At 45.4% G+C, this 24,085-nt stretch overlaps 1 protein-coding gene across 3 annotated transcripts in view; it reads left to right on the plus strand.

Moving 5' to 3' along the window:
- Positions 1-24,085, plus strand: part of Dram1 (DNA damage regulated autophagy modulator 1) — a 63,687-nt gene that overhangs the window by 37,342 nt on the left and 2,260 nt on the right. Inside the window, exons 7-8 of one of the 3 annotated variants that reach the window (XR_005880543.1) lie at positions 205-411; positions 15,300-16,038. Coding sequence is in view for 1 of the 3 variants with exons in the window: in XM_005067975.4 (XP_005068032.1) it covers positions 205-249 (45 nt within the window). In the remaining 2 variants the exon portion in view is untranslated. Of the gene's footprint in view, positions 1-204; positions 2,101-15,299; positions 16,039-24,085 lie in introns of those variants that run through there. The other 2 variants (XR_005880542.1, XM_005067975.4) reach the window with 2 other exon arrangements.

Here is a 24,085-nt window from a genome sequence, read left to right on the forward strand (position 1 = left end):
AGCATATTTGACCCCAGGGAGACTCTCACCTTTTAGAACAAGCGAGTCATTGGCTAAAACGATGTACAAAGCCAAGCGACTTCTCTAGGTCCCCTTCCAAGCATGGCACAATAGTGGGGTCGCCTCTTAGGGCACGTCTGAGAATGCCATCGCTAATACTGGAACCGTCTTACTCGTTGACATTCTTCCCATCTGTCTCTGTAGAGCGTCACCCTAAGGATATCCACAGAAATCAATGATGACTTTTGAAAAAGCGAGAATCCTGTCTCACTCAGTGAATGTCACAGACAGTTTCTGGAAGTGGCACAGAGGACGGATGGACTTGGATGTCACCCCGGTCAGGAAGCATCTGTGGCACATCCGGGACTTGAATTTCATTAAGAATTTCTAGTAGTAGTTCTTTTTACAAAGGTATGTTTTTCTAGAAAATGTTTAGCATCGATGACACTTTAGCAATATTTTTATATTTTTCTAAGACACTCTTTATATGAACAAATTCATATGCAGAAAAGGTGAAGCATTGCAGAAAATGGGGATATTTTTGTATAGATTATTTAGACTTTTATGTATGAATGACTTATGAAAATACACTAAGTGAAAAAAATGTTTGTTATATTAAAAAAATCCTAATCAGGGAATATTCACTTTAAAATTTCATTTTAAAAAAGAGTGACCTGCATACATTTTTCATCACAAGCATTTATATAATCTAATTCATAGTGATTATGTACCCTAATGGTAAAGATTCAGTTAATAAATTAATACTAAAGCACTTTGATTTTTAGCGCATGAAGCAAAAATGTTTTTATAGTTAAGGCTTCAAAAACCATTTACTGTGCACATTAACCAGCAGATGTAGAAGACCCTCAGTTGGAAAATTCAGTCTCCTTATTTGATTGACTTCTCCCACAGAGGCTGCTATTAACTGGTGACCCTAGGAACTAATTCCTGGAAGGGTGGGCTCCGCAATGCAGCATAGAAATGATAAACTACCCTTCCCAAGGGGCATTGGAAGTGAGACTTCTTAGTTTCCCTCACAGGAGATGGGTGTAGGAGCCTGGGTGCAGGCTGCTGTTTGCTCCTTTCAAAGCCTGTGGCCACTGTTAGTGACATCACAGGGAAGGTGTCAGTCTGGAAGGCAGACTCCGCCTCCAGTTCAGAATTGTTGTAGAGGAAGAAGCACTTGGAGGAGCTGATGAAACCCTGAGTTCCATATCTAAGTCTGAGGTGGGGCTGCCTTGAGGCACATGCCAAGAGCAGAGCGGGCCATTTGGACAGCCTGGGTGCGGGGACACCTGGGGACCGAGGGGCGTGCGGTGGTGACTCCTGGGTGGGTGAGGGTTAGCAGCCACTTCTGCTGTGACATCCTGGGTCTCCTTAAGTGTGGAGTGGTGGAGACTGGCAGCCATTTCTGAGTCCATTGTAATACAATGCCGTGTTAATCCTGGAACAAAAGGACAGTGACCTTTTGTCATTCTGAAGAGAAAGGGGAGCAGGCACCTTCCCTGTGGAAACTGTGGCCAACTGAATCCGTGCTGCTCTTTGCTTTGGTCAGGAATGTTGTTGGAACTTCCCAGAATGCAAGTGGCCTTCTGCACTTCCACCAGAGACTAGGCGCTCACTCCTTTAGGGCAGAACAGGAGCCTTTACCTAGAGTTGAACACCGTGCCTTCTGGCACACATTAGGTGCTTAATAAATACACACTGAATGTGTGCGTATATAAATGAACGAACAAATCCAGTAACATCTGAGGTGCTGCCTAGTTGGTTTATTTACTCTAGTTCACTGGTTATTTTGATGTCAACAACTAGTCTGTGCTACCTAGTAATGTCGTCCATTTTGCTTTGTGTACCATACATGTTTCAGTTGTTTGGGCTTCATGATTGTGTGACAACTCTCTTCTGGACAGATACCACAGAAATTGTTACATGGGCTAGACCTGTCTTGGCAAGCCGAGAAGGCCCCAAATCACCCCATTCTGCAGATTCCATGAAACTTCTAACGTTATCCCCATTTTGGTATTATTTTTAATTTCTACAAATGTGTATTTCCTTGGACTGCATGCCTGAGAAGGTAAAATAAAATATGACTTTATTTTAGTAATTTGTCTTTGTTATAAAATGTCACCAGGGTGCGCTTATGAAGTGTAGTTATCTGGGCTGGTTCCAGAAAGTTGGATGTTTGTCATAAAGGCATGGCTTGGCCTGGGGACAGGACTCTACGGGTAAGAACTGCTCCTGTGTGCAGACCTGAGTTTGGCTCCCTAACATCCACCTAAGAGCTGACCATGGTTCCATACCCCGTGTCAGGAGGCCGTGGCTGGCTGGGCAGAGGGTGAAGTTGAAAAACTGGAGCCTTTTGAGTTCATGAGAGGTCCTGTCGCTAGGGAATAAGACAGAGTGATAGGGAACCGCACCTGGTACCCTCTGGCCTTTGCATGTACACACGCGAGTGTGCATCTCAGAAAAAAGTACTTAAAACGGAGACGTGGCTTAAGCCTTCTGTTGTCTTAGTTCCCGCAGTGTTGTATGTGGGCGTGATTGGTTCATCTTTGCAGAGTCTCAGACTGTCTCGGGAATTGCATCAGCCAAGACGCTCAGAGCTACAGGCTTCAGAAATCCACTTCTGTTCCATGACAAGAACATCTATTGCCTCGGGTCACAGAGCGGAACCCGCATTAGGGACTGCAGCAACCGAAGGCGTCGCTGAGACCTGCTTTCCTCTCGGTGGGTGCTTTCCGGCAGCCTCTCCTCTAGAGGAGTGAGGAGAATTCTAGAACCCTCAGGCGTGCCACCTGCTCTGCCAAGGAGTGGGGGCTTCTTTAATAGTTGCACCGAAAGCTCAGATTTGAAACTGATTGGGCAGCACGGGTCATGTGGCTGGGGACAGGTTTGCTCTGATTGGTCACGTGCCTACTGCTGGGCGAAGGAGCAACGGGCATCACCCAAAACCTCTGGGCTGATGCTGGGTACAGCTCTCCTCAGAAAGTTGTAGGAAACAGGCCTTGAACAGGTTAAGAAAAAAAGAAGAAGAAGAAGAAGAAGAAGAAGAAGAAGAAGAAGAAGAAGAAGAAGAAGAAGAAGAAGAAGAAGAAGAAGAAGAAGAAGAAGAAGAAGAAGAAGAAGAAGAAGAAAAAGCCCAGCTTGTTTGAGAGCAAATCAAACTGTACTCACTAATAATCTTTTTAGATTAAAAAGCTAAAAGTAAGCCGTTTCAGTGACACATGCCTAACGTTTGAGTCATGGCTCCTATGTTTCTATGCAGCCTCTGTGAAGCTGACTAGGCTATTATCACGTTTTTTCAAATGGGGAAACTAAAGGAGAGTGGTCCAGCGACCTGCAAGCAGTCTCCAGCCCCATGGCGATAGACTCCACCCCGGACTCTCTTCCTGACGTCTGTTCAACTGAGCCCTTTTGTTTTCCCTTTTAACACTAACAGAGGATTCCACAGAAATTGCAAATTGCATTTTATAAACCAAATTAAGTACATCAGTGCCGAACTGTGTTTGGGTTTCCTAACATCCCTTACATGTGGCTTTGTCCCATGTTCCCATTTTTCCCCCTCACTTGGAGACACGCTGGCCTGGAGTTGGGGCCCAGAATGAGGAAAGGGGAGTGGTGGGGGAGATGAGTGGTCTCCCACTCTCTCCCTCTCCCTGATTCTGGCAGGCCCGTAAGCCCAGCTGTCTCCCCACACACATACTCTTGGTCTGGCTCTGAATACCCCACATTCTCAAGCCCAGAATGCCGTGCATCCGCATCATGGTGGTTGCACAAGAGAACAACCGCACTGAGGCCCTGGGGGAGGCCCTGGCTCCCGGGTCACCCCCAGCAGATTCGTGTTCTAAAGTGAAGGGCAGCAGAACCCCAGGCTCATATTGGAGATGGCAGCGACCTCCAAAGTTGATGCTTGGAAACGGCTGGAGGAGACACCAGCCATGTGTGAGGTTGAAGCCAGGGTGCCCAGAGATGCTGGGAAGCGTGTGGTGTAGCACACCCCCGACCCCCAGGAAGCAATTCTGTGTGCTCCACAGCCCCAAGCCGGTTTAGATCTGGATTGTTGCTCTCTGATAGGAATAAACTTTAGATTCATTTAAAGATTTCAGACGAGATCTGGTCCCGTAGTCCAGGCTGGCCTGAACCTAACTTTCAGCTTCCCAAATTCGGAAATCACACGTGTGAGGCACCAGAGCCAGCTCAGGACACATTGGACATTTGACCTGTCAGATTCCTAACTGACACAGCTAACCAGGGGTCATACCAATGGCAATGCTGCGATGCTGCTGTGCCACTGCACGGGTAGAAAAGAGATTCCAAGGCAAGTGGGGTTTGGTCAGTGCACTCAAGTCTTTTGAACCACTCGCTATTAAACATCTTTTTTTTTTTCTTCCCCCGAGACAGGGTTTCTCTGCATAACAGCCCTGGCTGTCCTGGAACTCACTTTGTAGACCAGACGGGCCTCGAACTCACAGAGATTTGCCTCCTCTGCCTCCTGAGTGCTGGGATAAAAGGCATGTGCTACCACCACGTGGCACTTGTAAACATTTTGAATAAACAATATATTGCCGATTTGAAGCCTTACAATAACACCGAATGATGTATACTCTGAGAAGTCCTTTTTCTTTGCGGTATCTACATTTATTCAGTTTACGAATAAATGTAACCTAATTTAACACACGACCTAAAAGTTAAGTCTTGTGCAGGGAGGGGAAATGGACATGGGCTCCCACCGTAGCTGGGGAATTATTGGCAGGTGATAGCTGTTGCGAGGTTAAGAGCCAATTTTCTCAGAGTGTGGCCCCCAGCGACTCATGCAACCAGACGAACATGGACAGGCAAATTGGAGTTGATGGGTGAAAAGGAAAGAAAGTTGGCTGCATAGGGAGGGGTGGGGAAAGGGCGACTATGATCAAGAACTAATAAAAGTAACTGTGGCTGCTTTGCAATGAAAATAAATAACAGCAAAAACCTTAAAAATAAACTATAATTTGCTAGTGTGTATGTGGGATTGGGCGGGGTACAGGTAACTGCAGCGCATGTTGAAGTCAAGGGGCAACTTTGGGAATTGATTCTCTCCTTACACCATGGGATCTGGGGATCAAACCCTCAGGCCATCAGATTTGCACAGGAAGTGCTTTTACCCACTGACCTATAGATAGCTACTTTCATTAGTTTTTTTTTTCCATAAGCAAAACCACAGTTCTCAGTTTTCTCCTCTAAATGTTTATATCAAGTACAAAACTTAAAGCTATGCTACTAAACAGTGCTTTGAGCCTTCTTTTTTCCCCTTGATTTAGCAATGTGCCTTGGAGATACATTTGCTAATACAGACAGGTCTTCTTGGGGGCCGTTTGCAGCAGATAGCTGTGTGGCACAGCGGGCCTCAGACTCTTATTTTTTATTTTTTAAAAGATTTAAGGTTTGTGCCTATGAGTGCATCTGTGAGTGCCGGTGCCATAGAGGTCAGATTCCCTGTTTTGGTGTGGCAGAGGTCAGAGTCCCTGGAGTTGGAGTTACAGGTGGTGTGAGCCATTGGCAATGGATTCTGGGAACCAAACTTGGGACCTTTGAAAAGCAGAGTGTGCTCTTAACTGCTGAGCCGTCTCATCAGCCCTGGGCCTCCAGTTCTTTTCTTCCTATTCTACTGGCTGTGGAAACACTGATCTATGTCTGAATAGCTGTCACTTGGAGAACTCAGCTACCATTTCTTTTGCAAATTTCCTATGGAATGAGTAGGTGTGTGGTTTCCTAACCTTTGCAGTTAGAGCAAATGAACTTGTTTTACATGTGCAAGAAAATCGGTGTGCGAAATTTCCATCATGAGCTCTGGAACAAATGGGAACTTCACAATAAGTACTGATTTAGCTGCCCAAACCTTTCTGCTAGGACATTTTGTGTTGTTTCTAACAAGCACAACTGCTTCCTTCTCCATGGAGACTGCCAAGTATGAGTCCCCCTTTCACAGGGACAAAGTCATCACCCAAAACAAATGTGACGACTGTGGGCTGGGCACCTACGTGGATTTCTGCAGGGGACGCTGTGGGACAGAGGCCTGCTGACATGTCATCGACCCTGTACCGACTTTCTCTTTATTTAAATAGCCACTACAGGAAGGGCAAGGCTTTGGGCTCGCCTGTCAGTCAACAGAATGCTCCTGTCACCTGCAGCCTCCCTTTGACTCTCACACTCTCTAGCCCACCCAGGGTTTCCATGGGGCCTTGCAATCTGCTGCTGTATCATCCTTTCCTTCTATACCTCTTCCAACAGCATCACATGTAAAATATGTATATAATATATTTACATCTACATATGTATATATGTTTACATCGCATTGAGGAAGGGGAGGAAAAGAGAAGAGAGGAGGAGGGGAAGGGAGTGGAACCTATTAAAACAATCAAGCCAGGGACGACGGTTACAATAACCCCAGTACTTGAGAGGCTGAGTTAGGGGGGCCATGAGTTTGTGGCCAGCCTGCTCTTCATAATGAGTTCTAGGCTGGATGTGTAATGAGATCTTATTAAAGAAAATCAGACTGGCGGTATTTTTGACATCAGATAAGTAGTAATTATGCCTTAGGTACTTCAGTTGGTCAATGTGAGCAAATAGCTTGGGAGATTGAATTCTCCAAACAGAAAATCTTGTGGTTAAAGTTTTGCTTTCAGCATTAGTTATTTTACACATAGCTGGGACAAAATATTGACAAAAGCAACTTCTAAAAGGAAAGGGTTATTTGGGTCACAGTTTGAGCAGAAGTTGGGGCAGTGAGTTTATGGTGGTTGGAGCCAGAGGCAGCTGGTCACACGGCTTCTGTAGTCAGGGAGCAGAGAGTGATGAAACTCGTGCACAGCTAGCCTTCTCCTTTTGATGAGGAGTAAGATCCAAACACACAGAAGGCTGTCATCCAGTTAGGATGTTCTTCCCCCTTAGCGTGACAAGTTTGTTTCCACAGTGATTCTAAAAACCTGTCACACTAGTAAGCAATAGAAACTGTAGCAGCTATCACAAGCATAAAAACAAAATTCAGTAATTCCTTTGGAATAGTTGATGTTGGTATGACGAAACTGACTGGGACAACATTATACAGCAGTAGCAGGGCATGGTGGCATCTGCCTGTCATCCTAGCACTAGGTAGGATGAGGCAGGAGGAACTACAGTTTGAGGTCAGCCTGATCTATCTAGCAAATTCAAACCAGCCTGAACTACAGAGACCCTGACTGGAGAAATGAAGCATTGGGTTCATAGCTCAGTGCAGACCACTTGCTTAGTATGTACAAGGTTTTAAATCGAAAATTGTAGTGTGATGTTAGAGACACATGTGTACACAGCCCTATTCCTGTCTTTGTAGATTTACTTGTATAATCCTCTCAAATGATACACAAAAGGACACAGGGTAAAGAGAGAAAGGACAGATGACTGATCAGAGTGACCAAACTGACTGGCAGATGTGAATTCCTATTTCCTTCTTTGGCGTTTTTGGAGGTCACTTATATTTTTTGAGAGAACTGTGCTCTTTTGAAAAGCAAGATCACATCACACAATGGTGTTAGTCTTGTTTCATCATGATGACCCAAAGCCTGACACAGCGGCTTAAGGAAGGGGCTACTCTGCTTCCTGTTTCAGAAGAGTCATCGCATCCTGATGGCAGGAGAGAGGTGGACCTTCCTCCTCTATCAGGTATGGGTAGGCAGACAGAAAGGGCCCGGAGAGGGCTGTAGCCCGGGAGCCATTCTCCCAGTGGCCCACTTTCTTCCATCACCTTTTGGTGATGTCACTGTGCTGTGAACCCATCAAGGGTGTCACAGTCCCCGGGGATCATCTCGGACAAACACCAAAGCGTCTTCACTAATCCCCTAGACATTTCTTTTCTTTTTTTTTTAAAGATCTAGGTTTGATTATTTTTAAAAATAAAATATATTTACTTATTTTTAAGATTTATTTATTTATTACATGTACACTGTTCTGCCTACATGCCAGAAAAGGGCACCAAACTGAATTGTAGATGGTTGTGAGCCACCATGTGATTGCTGGGAATCTAACTCAGGACCCCTGGAAGAGCAGTCCGTGATCTTAACCTCTGAGCCATCTCTCCATCCCCCTAGACATTTCTTAATCGTTAGTGACAATGGACACAGACCATCATAATCTCCCAGGCTGGCCTTGTGCATGTCCTCCAGCACTGGGGTCAAGGACACACACATCATCACTCTTGTTGAGAATTGTGCTTGGCAGATCTCAACAATCAGTTACAATCTTCTCTTTCTCCCACCTGGACAAGTGATCCACAACAGCACCCCAGAGGAGTCAATGGACTGGTGAGCCTCCTGGACCTGGTGCAGAAAGACCCAAGGATAGGGCATTCGGGAGGCATGGGGAAAGAGGGAGCAAAACCTATTGAGAGCCTTAAAACTGACTGCGGGGAGGGATCAATTTGTTAGTTTTCCTGCATCATATAATAAATCTTTTAACAATGTCATTTTATGAGTGTTTTGCCTCTCTCTCTCTCTTCTCTCTCTCTCTCTCTCTCTCTCTCTCTCTCTCTCTCTCTCTCTCTCTCTCTCTCTCTCTCTCTCTCTCTCTCTCTCTGTGTGTGTGTGTGTGTGTGTTTGCATACCTGCTGCCCACAGAGTTCAGAGGAGGGTGTCAGATCCCCTGTAACTGGAATTAAAGATGGCTGTGAGCTACCATGTGGGTGTTGGGAACCAAACCCAGGTCCTCTTTGAGGTCAGCCAATGTTCTTAACCCCCAAGCCATTGCTCCAGCTCTGTAAGACACAGATGTGGGGAAATGTCTCATCTACTTGCTGTTTTACCAGGGTAGATATCCTGGTGGGACTCTAGCCATCTAAGGTTAGGGCTTCAGTAGAAATGTCAAGGACAGGCCTGATGCTTGGTGGGCTAAGGTCAGTTCTTTAGCACCCTTGGACTTGGAGACGAGCACTGAGCTGATCAAGACTCGCTGGACCTGGAGCTGGGGCTTTCACTGTTTTTCAGGCCCTGGAGGCTCCATAGGACTTTCCCCTTCCCACATCTTGGCTTCTGGGTGGCACAGCAGGATGGATTGGGAGCTGCCTTTGTTTGGAAAGAGGTGTGTGTTCTTCAATTCCTATGGGAAAAGTCATGGTGGCCCAGAAGGGAAGATCATTTATTCCATTCCCAGGGCAGCAGCCCCAAGAAATTCTCAAATGGGTCTCATGTAGACCAAGCTGGTTTCAAACTCACTATGTAGCTAAGGCTGGCCATGAATTCCTGACCCTCTTCCTCCAAAGTGCTGGCATTATATGTGTGCACCACTTTGTTTATCTATCGTGTGTGTGTGTGCACGCGCGTGAGCACACGCGTGTGTACGTGCGCACATGTATGTTGTGTGTGATGTGTGCACATGTATGTTGTGTGTGATGTGTGTGTGGGGTGTGTGTTATGTATGTGTGTGTTGGTGTGTGTGGTGTTCGTGTATATGTGGTGTGTATGTGTGTGGTATGTGTGGTTGTGTCTGGTGTGTGTGTTGTGCATGCGTATGATGTGTATGATGTGTTTGTGTGATGTGAGTGGTGTATGTGTGTGTGATGTGTGTGTATGTATGTGTGGTATGTGTGTAGTATGTATCTGTTGTACGTGTGTGATATGTATGGTGTATCTGTGTGATATGTAAGGTGTATGTGTGTGTTGGCATGTTTGTGTGATGTGTGTGTGTATGTATGTGTGAGGTGTGTGTGGTGTGTGTGACATGTAGGTTGTGCATGTGTGTGTGATGCATAGTGAGATCTTGTCTCAAGAACTTGTGGGTGGAGACAATAACAAAACAAACGCAGCTACAACAAAAGCCCACATGAAATTACATTCATCATTTCAGGCCCTGTAAAGCATACACTCATGGCATTAAGTGGGTTTATTCTGCTATAATTCTCTTCATTAAAAGGGAGAAAGTGTGTAGCCATTAAACAAGAATTTTCCATTCTTCAGTCTCCTTAGTCCCTAGAAAAAACTGTTTTACTTGCTGCTTCTAGGCCTTGGCATCAGGTGGTCCTCATCACCTGTGGCTGGCTTGTTTTACTTAGTGCACTGTCCTTCAGGCTTCTCTGCCTTGTAGTGTGTGACAGGGTCACCTTCCCTTATAAAGCTAGATAATATCTCACTGCACAATATCCCACACTTATGTAGCCACTAGCCAAAGGGCACTGGCTGCTTCCATATTTCAGCTACTGTGTGTGACACAGGTGAACATACAACCTTTGGAGTCCCTGCTTTCGATCCTTTTGGGTATACACTCACAAGTGAAATTGTCATGTAATCTGGTAACTCTTGTTTTTCCCTTGGCTTTTTAAAATAGGGTCTCAGTTTGCAGCCTAAACTGGCTACAAATCGGTCTCACTGTCATCCTCCTGCCTCCAAGGACCAAGGCTCCAAGTATGAGCCACCCTGCCTGGTTTTACACCCCCTCCTCTCTGTCTCTCTCCTTTCCCCCTCTCTCTGTTACTGAGCTACACCCCAGACAATACTTTTGGAGGAGGCTCCATACAGTTTCCCTATCACGGCTGCACTGTTTTACATTTTGACCAGCAGTGCATAAGTTTGCAATTTCTCATTATTCTTGATCTCATTTGTTGCTTTTTTTTCTGGGGTTTTTGATAGTAGCTGTCATAATGAGTGTGAGAAGGTGTCTCAGCATTTACTTTTGGGTGAATATACAGGCTTGACATCTGACTTCCAGAGCATGCTATAGTGTTCTCTGAGCCTGGAGAGCTGTAGGACTTGGAGTCCTGGGCTCCAGCTCGCTCACTCTGGTTATAAAAGCAGGATAATATTAAAACCAATGACGGGAAAGCCTAGATTTTACCTTTCTTCACAATGCTTCAGAGTTATCCTCGGGAAGCTAGTCCCAGGTACCAACCCGGTCATCTGACTCAAGGCAAAGTGATACACGTGGAGAGCTGGCCAGCACATAGACAGCTGCTGAGGGTCTTTAATGCATGCATCTAGAAGGTCAGTGAACCCAGCCAGTCTTTCATTTCTTTTTAATACTTGAAGAGCCACGTAGTGCTCCCAAGCTCCCTCAGAGGCTGCAGCAGGTGGATTTATTCCTCTATTTGGCTGCATTCAGAGTCTTTAAGACAGAGCCACCTTGAAATTGAAACCAGAAAAATCCCTTATCACTTGCAAGGGAAGGAAGCACAAGCCTGTCTCCATTATAATTAAATAATTACCCAGTTGTTGACGTACTGCAGGGGTGGTACAAGCTGGTGTGCTGGCAAGGATGAATTGGGATTAGTAATGATCTTGGGTCATGAGGTTTATAAAGGAGATAGGACATTTTTGTGTCCCTGAGTTTTGGCTTGGGACTGTCAAGCCAGGGTGTTCATTCTTCCAGCTCAACCAACCTGATGTGGTATAGTTAACACTGACTGTGTAAATGACTATGGTTAACTGGTCCAGTTCATTCGGCAGACACTCAAAAGTCATGAAACACCAACCGAGGCAGTCATGTCAGTGATCTGGAGGGAAGAGAATGAGGAGGGAAAAATTGAAACCAGAATGGATTAGTATTTGATAACCCACCTTTATTTAGTCTCAACAGCCATCAAAAGCAGCTTTCCTCTGTAATAAAATCTCTGGGACTAATTCAATCCTGAGCTTCTTCTGGGGACATGTTCTTGCTTGGTAACGCTGCCCACCTGCATCCAAACATCATCCACTGTGTCTGCTACACAATTGCTGCTCAGGCCCTTGCACTGCAAAAACTGTCCAACTTCAAGACTTTCAAAGAGAAGCTACTACTTCATTTCCTAGACAGTGCTGGTGATGGCGTCTGCCTTTAATCCCAGCACTCAGGAGGCACAGGCAGAGGCAGGCGGATCTTTGTGAGTTTGAGGCCAGCCTGATCTGTAGAATGAGTTCCAGGACAGTCAGGGCTACACAGAGAAACCCTGTCTCAAAAAAAAAAAAAAAAAAAAGAAAAAAAAAAAAAAAGAAAAGAAAGGAAGAAAGAAAGAGAAAGAAAGAAGGAAGGAAAAAGAAAAAAAGATTCTGTCTCATTTCCTGGACAGTGTAGTCTGGTCAAAGGTATTGCCACCCTGCAGGTTACTTAGGACAGATATTTGAGAATCATCGTGGACTCTTCTACTGCTCTCTGTATCCTCAGGGTCTGTTAGCATTGTCTTTCACATGCAGAAAGAATAGGTAAGTACCATCCCAAGCAGGCACTTTGGGGCACAAAAGAGACAATCCTACTAATAATTATACTCAGAATAAAGGGTCTGAAGCCAATGGAGATGCACAATCAACTCACATGTCTGGTCTTTTGTTTTTGTTTTGAGAACAGTTCTTTCTGTGTGGCTTAGGCTAACCTCAAACTTGAAATCCTCTTGCCTCTGTCACCCAGGTGCTGGGATTCAGGTGTGTGCCACCATGCCTGGCCAGGTGCTGGGATTCAGGTGTGTGCCACCATGCCTGGCCAGGTGCTGGGATTCAGGTGTGTGTCACCATGCCTGGCCAGGTGCTGGGATTCAAGTGTGTGTCACCATGCCTGGCCAGGCCCTGGAAAGGGAGATGGATATTATTATTAATGAATGAGAACTTCTGTATGGTACAATGAAGCATTTCTGGAAATGGTCAGTAATGATGGCTAGAGAGTGTTCGAAATACTATTGAGTCACTCTAAAAATAGTTACAGAACTGGGGGTGGGGCTTAGATGGTAGAATGTTTGCTTAGCATGCATGATGCTATGAGTTCCATTCCAAGTACCACATAAATCTGGGAGTGGTGGTACCTGCCTGTAATTGGAAGGTGGAGACTGTCGGCCAGAAGTTCAAGGTCATCCTCACTGCCTGGTGACTTCAAGGTCAGTCTGGGAAGCATGAGAACCTATCTTTAAGAAAAAAAGTGAGAAAATAAAAAGGTTAGAGTACTGCATTGTGTTATATTTTCCTTAAAATTTGAGTACTTTGCTGTCTAAAGAGACCCACTTGTTCAAGCTCCAACACTACCCACTTGCCTGCCTTGATGCCCAGGAATTCAGGTTCTTCTTGGAGCCATCTGTCAAGGAGCACTAATGGTGCCATTTGCATCCTAGCCCTGTCCTTACAACCCACTGAGACAGTCATTCCCCGAACTCAGGGATCTAGGAGCTTGTTGAGTGACCCATACGATCATGGAGCCCGGTCCAGCTGGAGCTTGTGTGACAAACCAACCCTTCCCTCCTCCTTGACTCCACCCCCTCAACTATTCTCTCTCTACAGCAGTATGGTTTCCCCACCCCCCAGACAGGGTTTCCCTGTGTAACAGCCCTGACTGTCCTGGAACTCACTCTGTAGACCAGGCTGGCCTTGAACTCACAGAGATCAACCTGCCTCTGCCTCCCAAGTGCTGGAATTAAAGGCATGCGACACCGCCAGACTCAGCAGTGGTGTTCAACCCCGGCTGCACATTAGAGTCACCAGGAGAGCTTGAGAAACCCCAGGACACGGAGCAATTACAGTGGAACTTCAGGGCCTGGGCCACGGGCACCATGACAGCCGAGCCCCACAGTTCTGGTTCAGCAGGCCAGCCTCACCTGGAGGGCCCAGCAGCACTAGAGTCCTGGGCCCCAGGCCCAGAATCTGCAGTTGAAGAGACAGAAAACAGTTCCCTGTTTCCTCCACCATGATCTAACTGCTCTTCCTATGTTTGTGGTCTGCACTTCCTGCCCCTTTCTAACGGCCTCTTCCAGACCTACTACTGAAATATTTGTTTTGGAAAACACTTGCCAAGAACCTTCTTGATGCCAGTGGCTTCTGTATTCTCCAATATTGCTGTTTCAGACACAGTTGACCATTTAAATACATTTCTCTTTTAAATACAGGCCACTGCTCTTAGGTTTTTATTTCCCTTTCTTTGTTGCTCCTTCACTTGGAAGCAGAGACTTCTGTTGTATGTCATTTTTGCTCTTTTGGCTTTTTTGAGGGGCCCACCATCCAACTCCCAAATAAATCACAAGGAATCTTATGATTACTTATGAATGCCCAGCTTGGCTTGTTTCTAGCCAGCCTTGCTTAAGTTAAACTAGCTTACCTTTTCCCTCTGGGTTTCTACCTTTCTTACTTCTGTGTATCTTTCTTTCCTTTTTACTCCGTGACCATGTCCTTGGATCTTTGTATTTGTTCTTTAAAAAGAGCAGTCCCAGATGTGATTTTTTTGTGTTCATATGTGTGCATGTTCTCATGTGTGCCCATGTGTGTTCATGGATGTGTATGTGTACATGTGTGAAGGTAGATGCTTACATTGGGTGCTTTTTTTTTTTGAGACAAGGTATCTCATTGAACCAGTTGGACTGGACTGGCCATTAAGTCCCAGGGATCTCTCTGTCTCTTTGTCCCCAGTGCTGGGATTATAGGCATGCTGCCACAACTAGACATTTTGGATGAACCCAGACCTTCATTCTGTGGGACAAGAACTTTACTGACTGAGCCATTTCCCCAGACCCAGACATGATGTTTAAAAAATATTTATTTTATTTGTAATTTATGTGCAGTGTCTCTGTATATATAATGCCTGGGAGGTGGGAGGCATTGCATTGCTCTGGAGATGGGGTTGCAGATGGTTGTGAGCTTGATATGGGTGTTGGGAACTGAACTTGGGTCCTCTGAAAGAGCAATACATGCTATTAACCATTGAACTGTCTCTCCTGCCCAGGATTAGCTTCATATCTTTATGTTCATACCAAGCATCTTGGGTAAGCCTTGGGTCATGAGAATCACGACACTGAAAGTCCTTCATCCCCGCCACAACGCCCAACTCTTAGCTTTGCAGTGTCTCCCTTTTAAGAGCATGCAATATCTCACCCTGGAAGAGAACTCCAGGGATGCCTAGGCTAGACCATGAGATGCAGAGGAAAGAGCTGGGAATACCAAATGCATTGCATGGAGAAAACTAGCCAAGGATTACCAAAAGGCAGGGAGATGGTCCTGAGGTCCTGCCAGCAGGCCTAGGCAGACAGGGAGGTTGTAGATGGAGTCTGAGGATAGGAGCCATCCAACAGATTCCCCGAGGCTACATTAAAATGTGAGCAAAGGGCTGTTGAGTGCACAGGGAGGGTGTTACTCACAGGCCTAGGACAGGCTATGGAATGGCCCCAGAGAAAGTTCACAAGGGGTTTCAACCCCACAGCTGGAGTTCAGTCACTCTGGCAAGGAACAGACTGATAAGGAACCTGTTATAGTTTGTGGCATTTATTATAGTCATGTGCAAAACATGACTGTGGGGTGTTCTGTGGGGCTCTCATTACAAGATAAAGTCACCCAGACCCACTTCCCGTCCGTGTTTTCCAGCATGATGGCTCGCATATCGAAATCTGAAACTCCTTGGGTGAAAAAGGCCTCTGAAGGCCACACCAGATGCTGCTATGCGGCTCCCCAAGCCCAGAGAGATGAGTTAATCTTGAAGGAAATTATTTTGAACTTGCATCAAACTCAGGGGCTTTGATCCAACAGGCCATAACAACTGAAAACAAGACTATCAGAAGAGCTGTGGGCAGCAGTCCTGCCTGTGAACAAGGACAGTCTGACTGCAGGCTGTTTCCAGAGAGCCTCCAGATGCAGATGGCTCATGGGGTGTGATGCTGTGAAAATACTGCACGCTAAAACACATGTACGTGTAAACAAAGCTTCCACACCCTCGGAAGGCCCTGCAAAACCGTTGATGTCTCCTGCAAAACCATTGATGCTTCTGAGATGCCCCTCCCAAGAGCCTGCACTGACCTGTCTCACCTGGAGTCTCCTGCCCCATCATGGATGACACACAGCTTGCTGCATGACTGTTCTCTGGGTAGAGTTTTCTTTCTTGGGCTATTATCATGAATTTGCTAAAGGTCCCAAGCCAAGTATGCTTTATGTTTCTTTGTATCTCTGAATGCCTACTCCCCTGAGAAACAATTATTTACAGAAAAGGATGGAAAGTTCTGTTATACATTCCTTAAATCTACTGCAGTCCCTTGCCTATAGCTCACATTGGGCCAGAGATTAGATGTTTATTAAATTAGTAGAACTGTCGGTTGACAGCTAAGTTCCACTGCCATGTGTATCACTTTTCTCACTGTTGGGAGAGAATAACGAACAGAAACAACTTCTGGGAGAAAGGATTTGTTTTGGGTCCTGGTTCCAGCATGGTGCGAGCCTTTTGCCTCTGTCTGCATATATTTTGCTGGGTCTGGAAGTAGAGAGCTCAGGCTGGAGCCAGCCGTGGATGTCACTTTCAAAGGTCATCTGAGCAACTCATTTCTCTTGGTAGGTTCCAGCACTTGCCAGAACAGTACCACCACCATGGAAGTGCTTGCATTACCTCATTTGCCCAGCATTTCATTCTCCCTTCTCCCAGAGCTGCTTCCTCTCCGCCCCCCACCTCTGTGTCCCCCACATGAACTGCTGAATTGTCCTGAGACTCTCCAGGTTGGACTGACTCCTCCTACTTCAAAGAGGTCTTTCCTGAGACTTTTTGTCTTGGAACCAGAGAAAATGTTCAGTCTCTTTGTAGGGTACTAGTAAATTTAGGAGCCGTTGGCCCCTATGTCTTTTACCACATGGGAAACGTGGGTCTTCAGCAGGAGCGAAGCGAATGAAGAGTGAGGGAGCCCAAGAAACAAGCGAAGGAAGGAGAACTCTGATGGTGCTCAGACCCCCAGTTTTCAAGCGCTGGGCTTATCCCTGTCCATGAAATTTCATGGTCATCAAATTATCCTTTTAACATCCCCTCTCCCCTACTTAGAGGAATTTGATTTGGATCCCTGACACTTCTAAGCAAACACAGAGATGTCTGCTGCGTGTGGGAGACTCTGACGAAAACGAATGGACGGATAAGGTCTCATTATGTCAGGTTAGGGAGTTTTGCAAGAGGATGTTTTCAAAACTTCCCATGCTTCTTTGTGACTGGCCTAAGTTACCTTTTTGATAGCCCTCCTAACGTCAGTTTTCTGTGTGTGGGATACTACAGCTTCTGGTGGGTTGAGTCTTCATTTTCAATGTCCCCCCCCCCCCATATACATTTATTGAGAAGCTTAGATGCCTGGCGCTGTAATGAATGACAGGAACATTCGGAAGTAGTTTTCAAAAGACACAGAGTGATAGGCAGTACCGTGGACCTGGCAGGGAGGATTTTCTTTGTGAACACAAGCTGAGTAAGAGCCTTTTCCAGCTTCATGGCAGGAACTGAACGGCACCCAAATCAGTTTCCTTCAGATGTAGGCCTATGGTGAGGTGTATGAGGGAGCCTATTAGAATCATGGGCAGCCTCTTTGATTGTGGGTGACCAGAACAGTATCTCTGGTTACCGTAGTTACAAAGTGAACCTTTAGCATCAAATCCTTTTCCAGATCGGCTACCCCAAAAAGGCTGTGTTGGGTTTTAGTCTTTTACTCACAAATTTTTCTCCTTTTGCTACATTGTTTCCCATCTTACTTCCTTGTTATAGCCAACGTACCCCCCAGGGAGATCTATTTGCCCTCCTTCAGAATTTACTGATCTGTCTAATCTTTTAACCACGTGTTGTAGGAACAGCAAATCCCAGCCTTCTAACCACGTATCTCCACTCCACTTTCCCGTGATAAATGTCACTGACTTTTACTTACTTATATATTTGCTGTTCTTTCTCTTTATAGCTGTCAAAGCCTTGTTCTCTCTCTGCTTCTGTCTCTGTTTCGTTGGGGATCGAACCTAGGGTCTTATGATTTACAGATGAATCTCTACCACTGAGTCACATCTGTGGGGTTGGTGCTTTTTGCTTTGTTTTTGAGACAGAGTCTCTGTGTGTAGCCCTGACTAGCTGGTCTGGAACTCACAAAGATCTGCTGGCTGCTGTCTCTGGAATGCAGGGATTAAAGACATGTGTCACTGAGTGTTTTTTGTTTTGCTTTTTGTTTGTTTTTAAACAAGGTTTTGATTTGCAATTTAGGCTGGCCTTGAACTGGCAATCTTTCAGTTTTAGCCCCACAAGTGTTGTGATTATAGACACTGATCTCTATGCTTGGTTTGGCAGCCTTAGTATAAGAATCTGAATGAACGAAGCAGGGTGGCGTGTAGGCACTCTGCGAGGCTGAGACATGAAGCTCCAGAGCTCAAGGTCAGCTTGGGTTACACAGGAGATCTTGAAATAAAAGAAAAGAAAAAAAAAAGAGGGAAAGCTACAAGAGTTAGTTCCAGGACAGCTAGGGCTACACAGAGAAACCCTGTCTCGAAAAACAAAACAAAACAAAAAAAAAGGAGGGAGGGAGGGAGGGAGGGAGGGGAGGAAGGAAGGTGTCTATTCCTTTGATGAAACACTGTGGCCAAAAGCAACCTGGGGAGAAAGTGGTTTATTTCTCTCACACTTCCATGTAACAGTTCATTGTCCAAAGCAGTTAAGGCAGGGACTCACACAGGGCAGGAACCGGAAGAGGCAGGAGCTGATGCAGAGGCCATGGAGGATGCTGCTTCCTGACTTCTCATAGCCTGCTTAGCCTGCTTTCTTGTAGAACCAAGTACTACCAGCCCAACGACGACACCACCCACAATGGGCTGGGCCCTCCTACATTAATCACTTACCAAGAAAATGTTCGATATCATGGAGGCAATTTCTTGGTTGAGGTTCCCTCCTCTCTGAAGACTCAAGCTTGTGTCAACTTGACATAAAACCATCCAGGGAAGAAGGGAAAGGAAATGAAAGAGGACTGAGAAAATGAAAAGATAAGTGGACTAGAAGTGGGATGAAGGAAGGTAATGGGGGAGGCATATGACTCAGTTACATCATGTACATGTACAAAATGTCATGATAAAACCCTTTGCTATGTACTTTAATATGTGCGAATAAAACACCTACAAAAGAACTAAATTTAAGTGGCCTTTTAGGCAGTCACTAAAAGCAGACTGGAGTGTGCAAATGACATGAAATTTGATTGCCTCTCTGGTCCATTTCTTCATACTGCTATTTAATTCTGTAAGTGTTCTTGTCACCTGCCTCTAGTGGAACTATCAAGTCCTTGAGGGCAGGCCCCACGCCTGAATTATCTCAGCAACAACAACAATGGAAATGGTAAACATTTACCAAGTTTTCTCTATAAGCTAGCCTTGTGCTAACTATTTTGTCGATAGTATCTGATGACAGCCTCAACACACTCTAGAAAAGAACATGTTATCAGCCTTGATTTGTACATGGGGAGTCTGCCTTTTAAGGTTCATAAACAGTTCATCCAGAAGCACAGCTAGCAAGTGGCCGAAACAGACCCCGAGCCACCAAATCTCGGCTCTTCTTGGATTGTGCATTCTTTTGCTCTCATTTGTATGTGTAGGCAGTAGTTGCTTAATAGGTGCTTGTTCAACAGAAAATTTCATGGTGTTCCAAGAACAGAGAAGTCAGAGTGAATGTACTGGAAACAAATCATCCCTGAAGAAGGGACCAAACATGAAAGGGGTCTACTTGTCTTCCTGGTACTGTTGGTCGCAGGTAATGCCATACATACAAATAACTGTGCTTTACAGACACTAGAGGTGAACTCTCTCTCTCTCTCTCTCTCTCTCTCTCTCTCTCTCTCTCTCTCTCTCTCTCTCTGTGTGTGTGTGTGTGTGTGTGACCTTCCTAGGACTCAGCTTACTAATTATTATTTATTTGTTTATTTGGGTTGTTTTGTTTTGTTTTTTTGAGACAGGGTGACAGGGTTTCTCTGTATTGTTTTGGGCTTATTTGTTTTTTGAGACAAGATCTCTCTGTGTAGCCCTGGCTGTCCTGGAACTCGCTCTGTAGATCAGGCTGGCCTCTGCCTCCCAAGTGCTGGAATCAAAGGCATGTGCTAGTTAACTCGTTTCTTTACACGTTCTGGGGCTGCTGATCTGTTGTCAGGTGATGGGAAATACCACTTCCCCTTGGGAGATATAAATATAAAACAAATGCTCTGAGGAACAGCAGAAAGTAACCTCCATATTTAATGTTTATTGATTCTATTTAACCCCGCATTTCCCAACCCTCTACCTTAAATAATAAGGCTCATAATTAATTCCACACCTTTTCTTTTTAACTTGGCTATGTGCTCTAAGGACTTCTAGTATCCCAGAAGTCTAGGATAATCCCGGGACGTGACTTCCAGCTGCTCCTCTCAGAATCAGAGGTGCAGTGATGATTTTGAAGCTCTGAGATTGGTTAGTTAGAAAGGTTTAAAAGGTTCTGCAGTTTATAGGTCATGGCTAACTTCCGGAAATGGACCATAGGAGGCGCTAGTGGACTGTCATAATGGCCACCCCATGCCAGACTTGGCAAGGCAGCAGCCTTTCCCAGCTACCGAGAATGGAAAGCTACAGAGAACTAGAGCCCTTTCTTTTAGGTTTCTATTTCCTGGGGGGCGGAGGGGGCAGAGAACCGAGTAAAGAAACATCTTCTACCCTTTATCCCCAGAGAACTGTTCCATAAAGTACATTTTTTAAATCCATTTATCAATGGTTTGTGCTCACTTTGGACCAGCTGCAGCTGACTATGGAAAACCTTACTTTAATTTATTATAAATTAAAAAGGAGGGAGCCAGGTGTGGTATGCATGTCTCTAAACTTGGCAGTCAGGATGGGGAATTCAAGGTCAACCTGGGCTACATATTGATATACATAAAGGTGAGAAACAGTTCTCTCTTCCTTCCTTCCTTCCTTCCTTCCTCCCTCCCTCCCTCCCTCCCTCCCTCCCTCCCTCCCTCCCTCCCTCCCTCCCTCCCTCCCTCCCTCCCTCTCTCTCTCTCTCTCTCTCTCTCTCTCTTTCTTTCTTTCTTTCTTTCTTTCTTTCTTTCTATGGTTTTTCAAGGCAGGGTTTCTCTGTGTATGTAATAGTCCTGGATGTCCTGGAACTCACTTTGTAGACCAGGCTGGCCTTGAATTTACTGAGATCCCTCTACTTCTGACTTCCAAGTGCTGGGATTGAAGGCGTGAACCACCATCACTCTGCTAAGGTTTTTGTTTGTTTTTAGAAAGAATGTATATCCTAAAGAAATTTGTTTCTTTTCAGGCAGCAGTGGTTCATACCTTTAATCCCAGCACTTGGGAGGTAGAGGCAGGTGAGTTCAAAGCCAGCCTGGTCTACAGAGCTAGTTCCAGGACAGTCAGAGCTGTTACACAAAGAAACTCTCTCTCAAAAACACAAAGCAAAACAAAAGAATCTTACTCTTCTATACCTTGGCTTCTTGTAATGATGTGGTGGGCTGTAAGAGGCTTGGAGGCAAATGGCATGTACATCTTTTCATCGTCTTTGTTGTGTGATACATGCCAAGGAAGGAAGCCCAAGTTGAACACAATCAACTTATTGGGTGACTTTCCCCCTTTTTGATGCTGGGGATGGAACCCAGGGCCCTGTGTATACAAGGCAAACACCCTACCACTGAGCCCAAGACCTTTGCAGTGATTTGTTCTAAAGCAATATTGTCAGCTGCAGGGAATTATTTTCTTTCTGTGTATGTCCTCTCTATAAAGGCCTCACTTGAGAATACTTCATATAGGCTTTGAAAAGCTTTTTCCCAGAAAAGAATATATATATATATATGGTCATCAGGTCCTCAGGTGAGGCAGATGGTGACGAGTCCTATCAGTGCTTGAGGTTCGGAACCCTGTACCCAAAGTACTAGGACCGACTTAGTCCTGGGTGTCTAAGAGCTTCTAGGTGCTGATCTCCACAGGCAGCTGGGGTATGAGCCATCGAATCACATTCCACCAGGATTCTAGTACCTTGTGAAGCACTTGTTTTCAACAAGTTTGTCTTTGTCCCAGTGTGTGTGTGTGGGGGGGGTCTACTAATCAGGCCCTGTTGTTGGTTTCTCATCAGTCACTACCACTCACCTCTCACAGATGCTGGGAAAGGCTTGGAAGCCAGGGCTCAGGCTGTTTCCACTCTTGGAAAGTTACGGGTATCTTAGAATTCCAGGAAGTGATGAATCATAGAGTCACAGACTAGGGAAAGCTTTATACGCAAAAGACGAAATGAATATCTGTTGAACACCTTCCATAAAATTGGATATATTTTACTTCAACCTCAGTTACTCTGTTCTGGGTGAGCAAACTAAGACTCAGAATGGTGAAGAAACTTGGCCTGAGTTACTGAACCAGTAAGCTAGGATTTGAACTCAGGGTTGTCACATGAAGTTGTTGCTGGAAGCCACTATATCAAGACTTCCTGTTTTCACTTCCTATTTCCTACTGGTGGGAACACAGCACACTTTCCACCTGTGCCTGACAGAAAGCCCCACTAATAACAAAGTTCTGCAAACTACTTGTGTATGTCTTTCACAGCTACCAGAGTGAAAAGTTCTTCTTTGCATCTATCCCTTCAGAAAGGCACTTCGGGCCCTGCCCTCAAGGGACATGGAAAATGGCTGTAACGGTCCCAGCAGTGGCTGCTTCCCTGTCTGGGTTCCAAATTGCTTCTGTTAAAAGAATTGCCAATTCAAAACACATGCGCTGTCTTCCAGCCTGGCCCCGTCCAACAAGAGCCCCTTTCAGTGTGAGCCTGAATATCAGAATTATGACTGGGCTCTGCAATCAACATGGCTGGAGGCTCGCCTTCCTCTTTGACCCTGGCCAAGGCTCAATTGCATCAGTTTCTCTAAAGCAAGTTCTAGGACTAACATTTCGTATAAACACATGAGGGGCCTAGTCGAATTGGGGCTCTGCCAGGAACAAGAAAACAGCATCTCTTATGTAGAGATGTGCACATTTTTTGTCTCTTTACTAACAGAAAAATCTAGCCCTTGAGAAAAAAAGTACCTGGATGGCATGTAAGGAAGTATAGTGCACAATGGTGCCTCCGTTTGCATTGAAGAGCAAACGAAAGTGTGTGGAAAATGGAGGGGATTTGGAAGGGAAAGATCTGTGTTTAAATATCACCACTGTCTCTTAGCAACTGTGTAATCCTTGGCTTGACTCTTCTGAGTGTCAATTTTCTTCTCCTTGAATAAAAGTAATAATACCTAACTCTCTGGGCACAGTGGTATGAACCTTTAAATCTAACCCTTGAGAGGTGGGAGGCAGGACGATTATGAGTCCACGTTCTGGGCTACATAGCAAGTTCCAGGCCAGCCTGGGCACTATAGTAGAACTCTGCCTCAAAACAACAATGATAATAACACCTAGCCCACCAGGTTAAGTTACCAAGTGCTACATAAAAATCCTATTTATTTGCAGGTGCAAGGGAGCAAACATATGCCCATGTTTTGGTTTGCTTTCTGTGGCTGTGACAAAGCCCTGACCCAAACCAACTTGGGTAGGAGACGCTGGGTTTCCGCTGGCATGTCCTGACCTAAGGGAAGTAAGTGCAGAAACTCAAGGGAGGAGCCTGGCAGCTGGAACTGAAGCAGAGGCCATGCCTTACTCCTCATGGCTTGTTTAGCCTGAATTCTTACACAACCCAAGACTCATCTGCCCAGAAGTGGCACCTTCCACAGTGGCCTGCGCCTTCCCACATCAGTCATCAACCAAGAAAATGCCCCAAAAGGCTTGCCTGCAGGCCAGTCTGATGGAGGCATCTTCCCAACTGAGATCCCTCCTTCCCAGATGATTCTAGCCTGTGTCAAACGGACAATAAAATGGGGTAGTACAGACCGTGTGCATGCTAAGCATGCACCCTGCCACTAAGACAGATCTCCACCCCAGTTTTAAAAGGACATTACTATTATAACCGTTGCTGTTACTGGAGCAGTTAAAAAGAACTATATGGAGCTTTGGAGAATAAAGTCCAATCTTGTGCCTTTGGGGAATCTCTTCATTTATATATTAAATAGCTGTTGTTAAGATAGTCCTTATAGGCCCAGTCCATTTTGGGCTTTACACAGGTTAAGCACTGTTTGTTTTCAGTTCATTTATACAATCATGGAAGGTAGTCCTGCTGGCTTTTGCGTCCCCACTTTAAAGAAGGGACAGATGGGCTTCTAGGTGGCTGAGTCTAGACAACTCTAGAATGCACACACCCAGTGAGGACTTATTCCTCTGTGACAGGGCCCAAAGTAGCAAGGCTTAAACTCTGTAAGATCATTTCTTCTTTGCACAAAGTTCAGAGCTAGACAGCTCCAGACTAGGAGCTCTGTTCCACTTTAGGCACCTGTAATACATGGTCACTCCAACATTAAAAG

The sequence above is a fragment of the Mesocricetus auratus genome, unplaced genomic scaffold (assembly GCF_017639785.1).
Source record: "Mesocricetus auratus isolate SY011 unplaced genomic scaffold, BCM_Maur_2.0 Super-Scaffold_100011, whole genome shotgun sequence".
Taxonomy (NCBI): domain Eukaryota; kingdom Metazoa; phylum Chordata; class Mammalia; order Rodentia; family Cricetidae; genus Mesocricetus; species Mesocricetus auratus.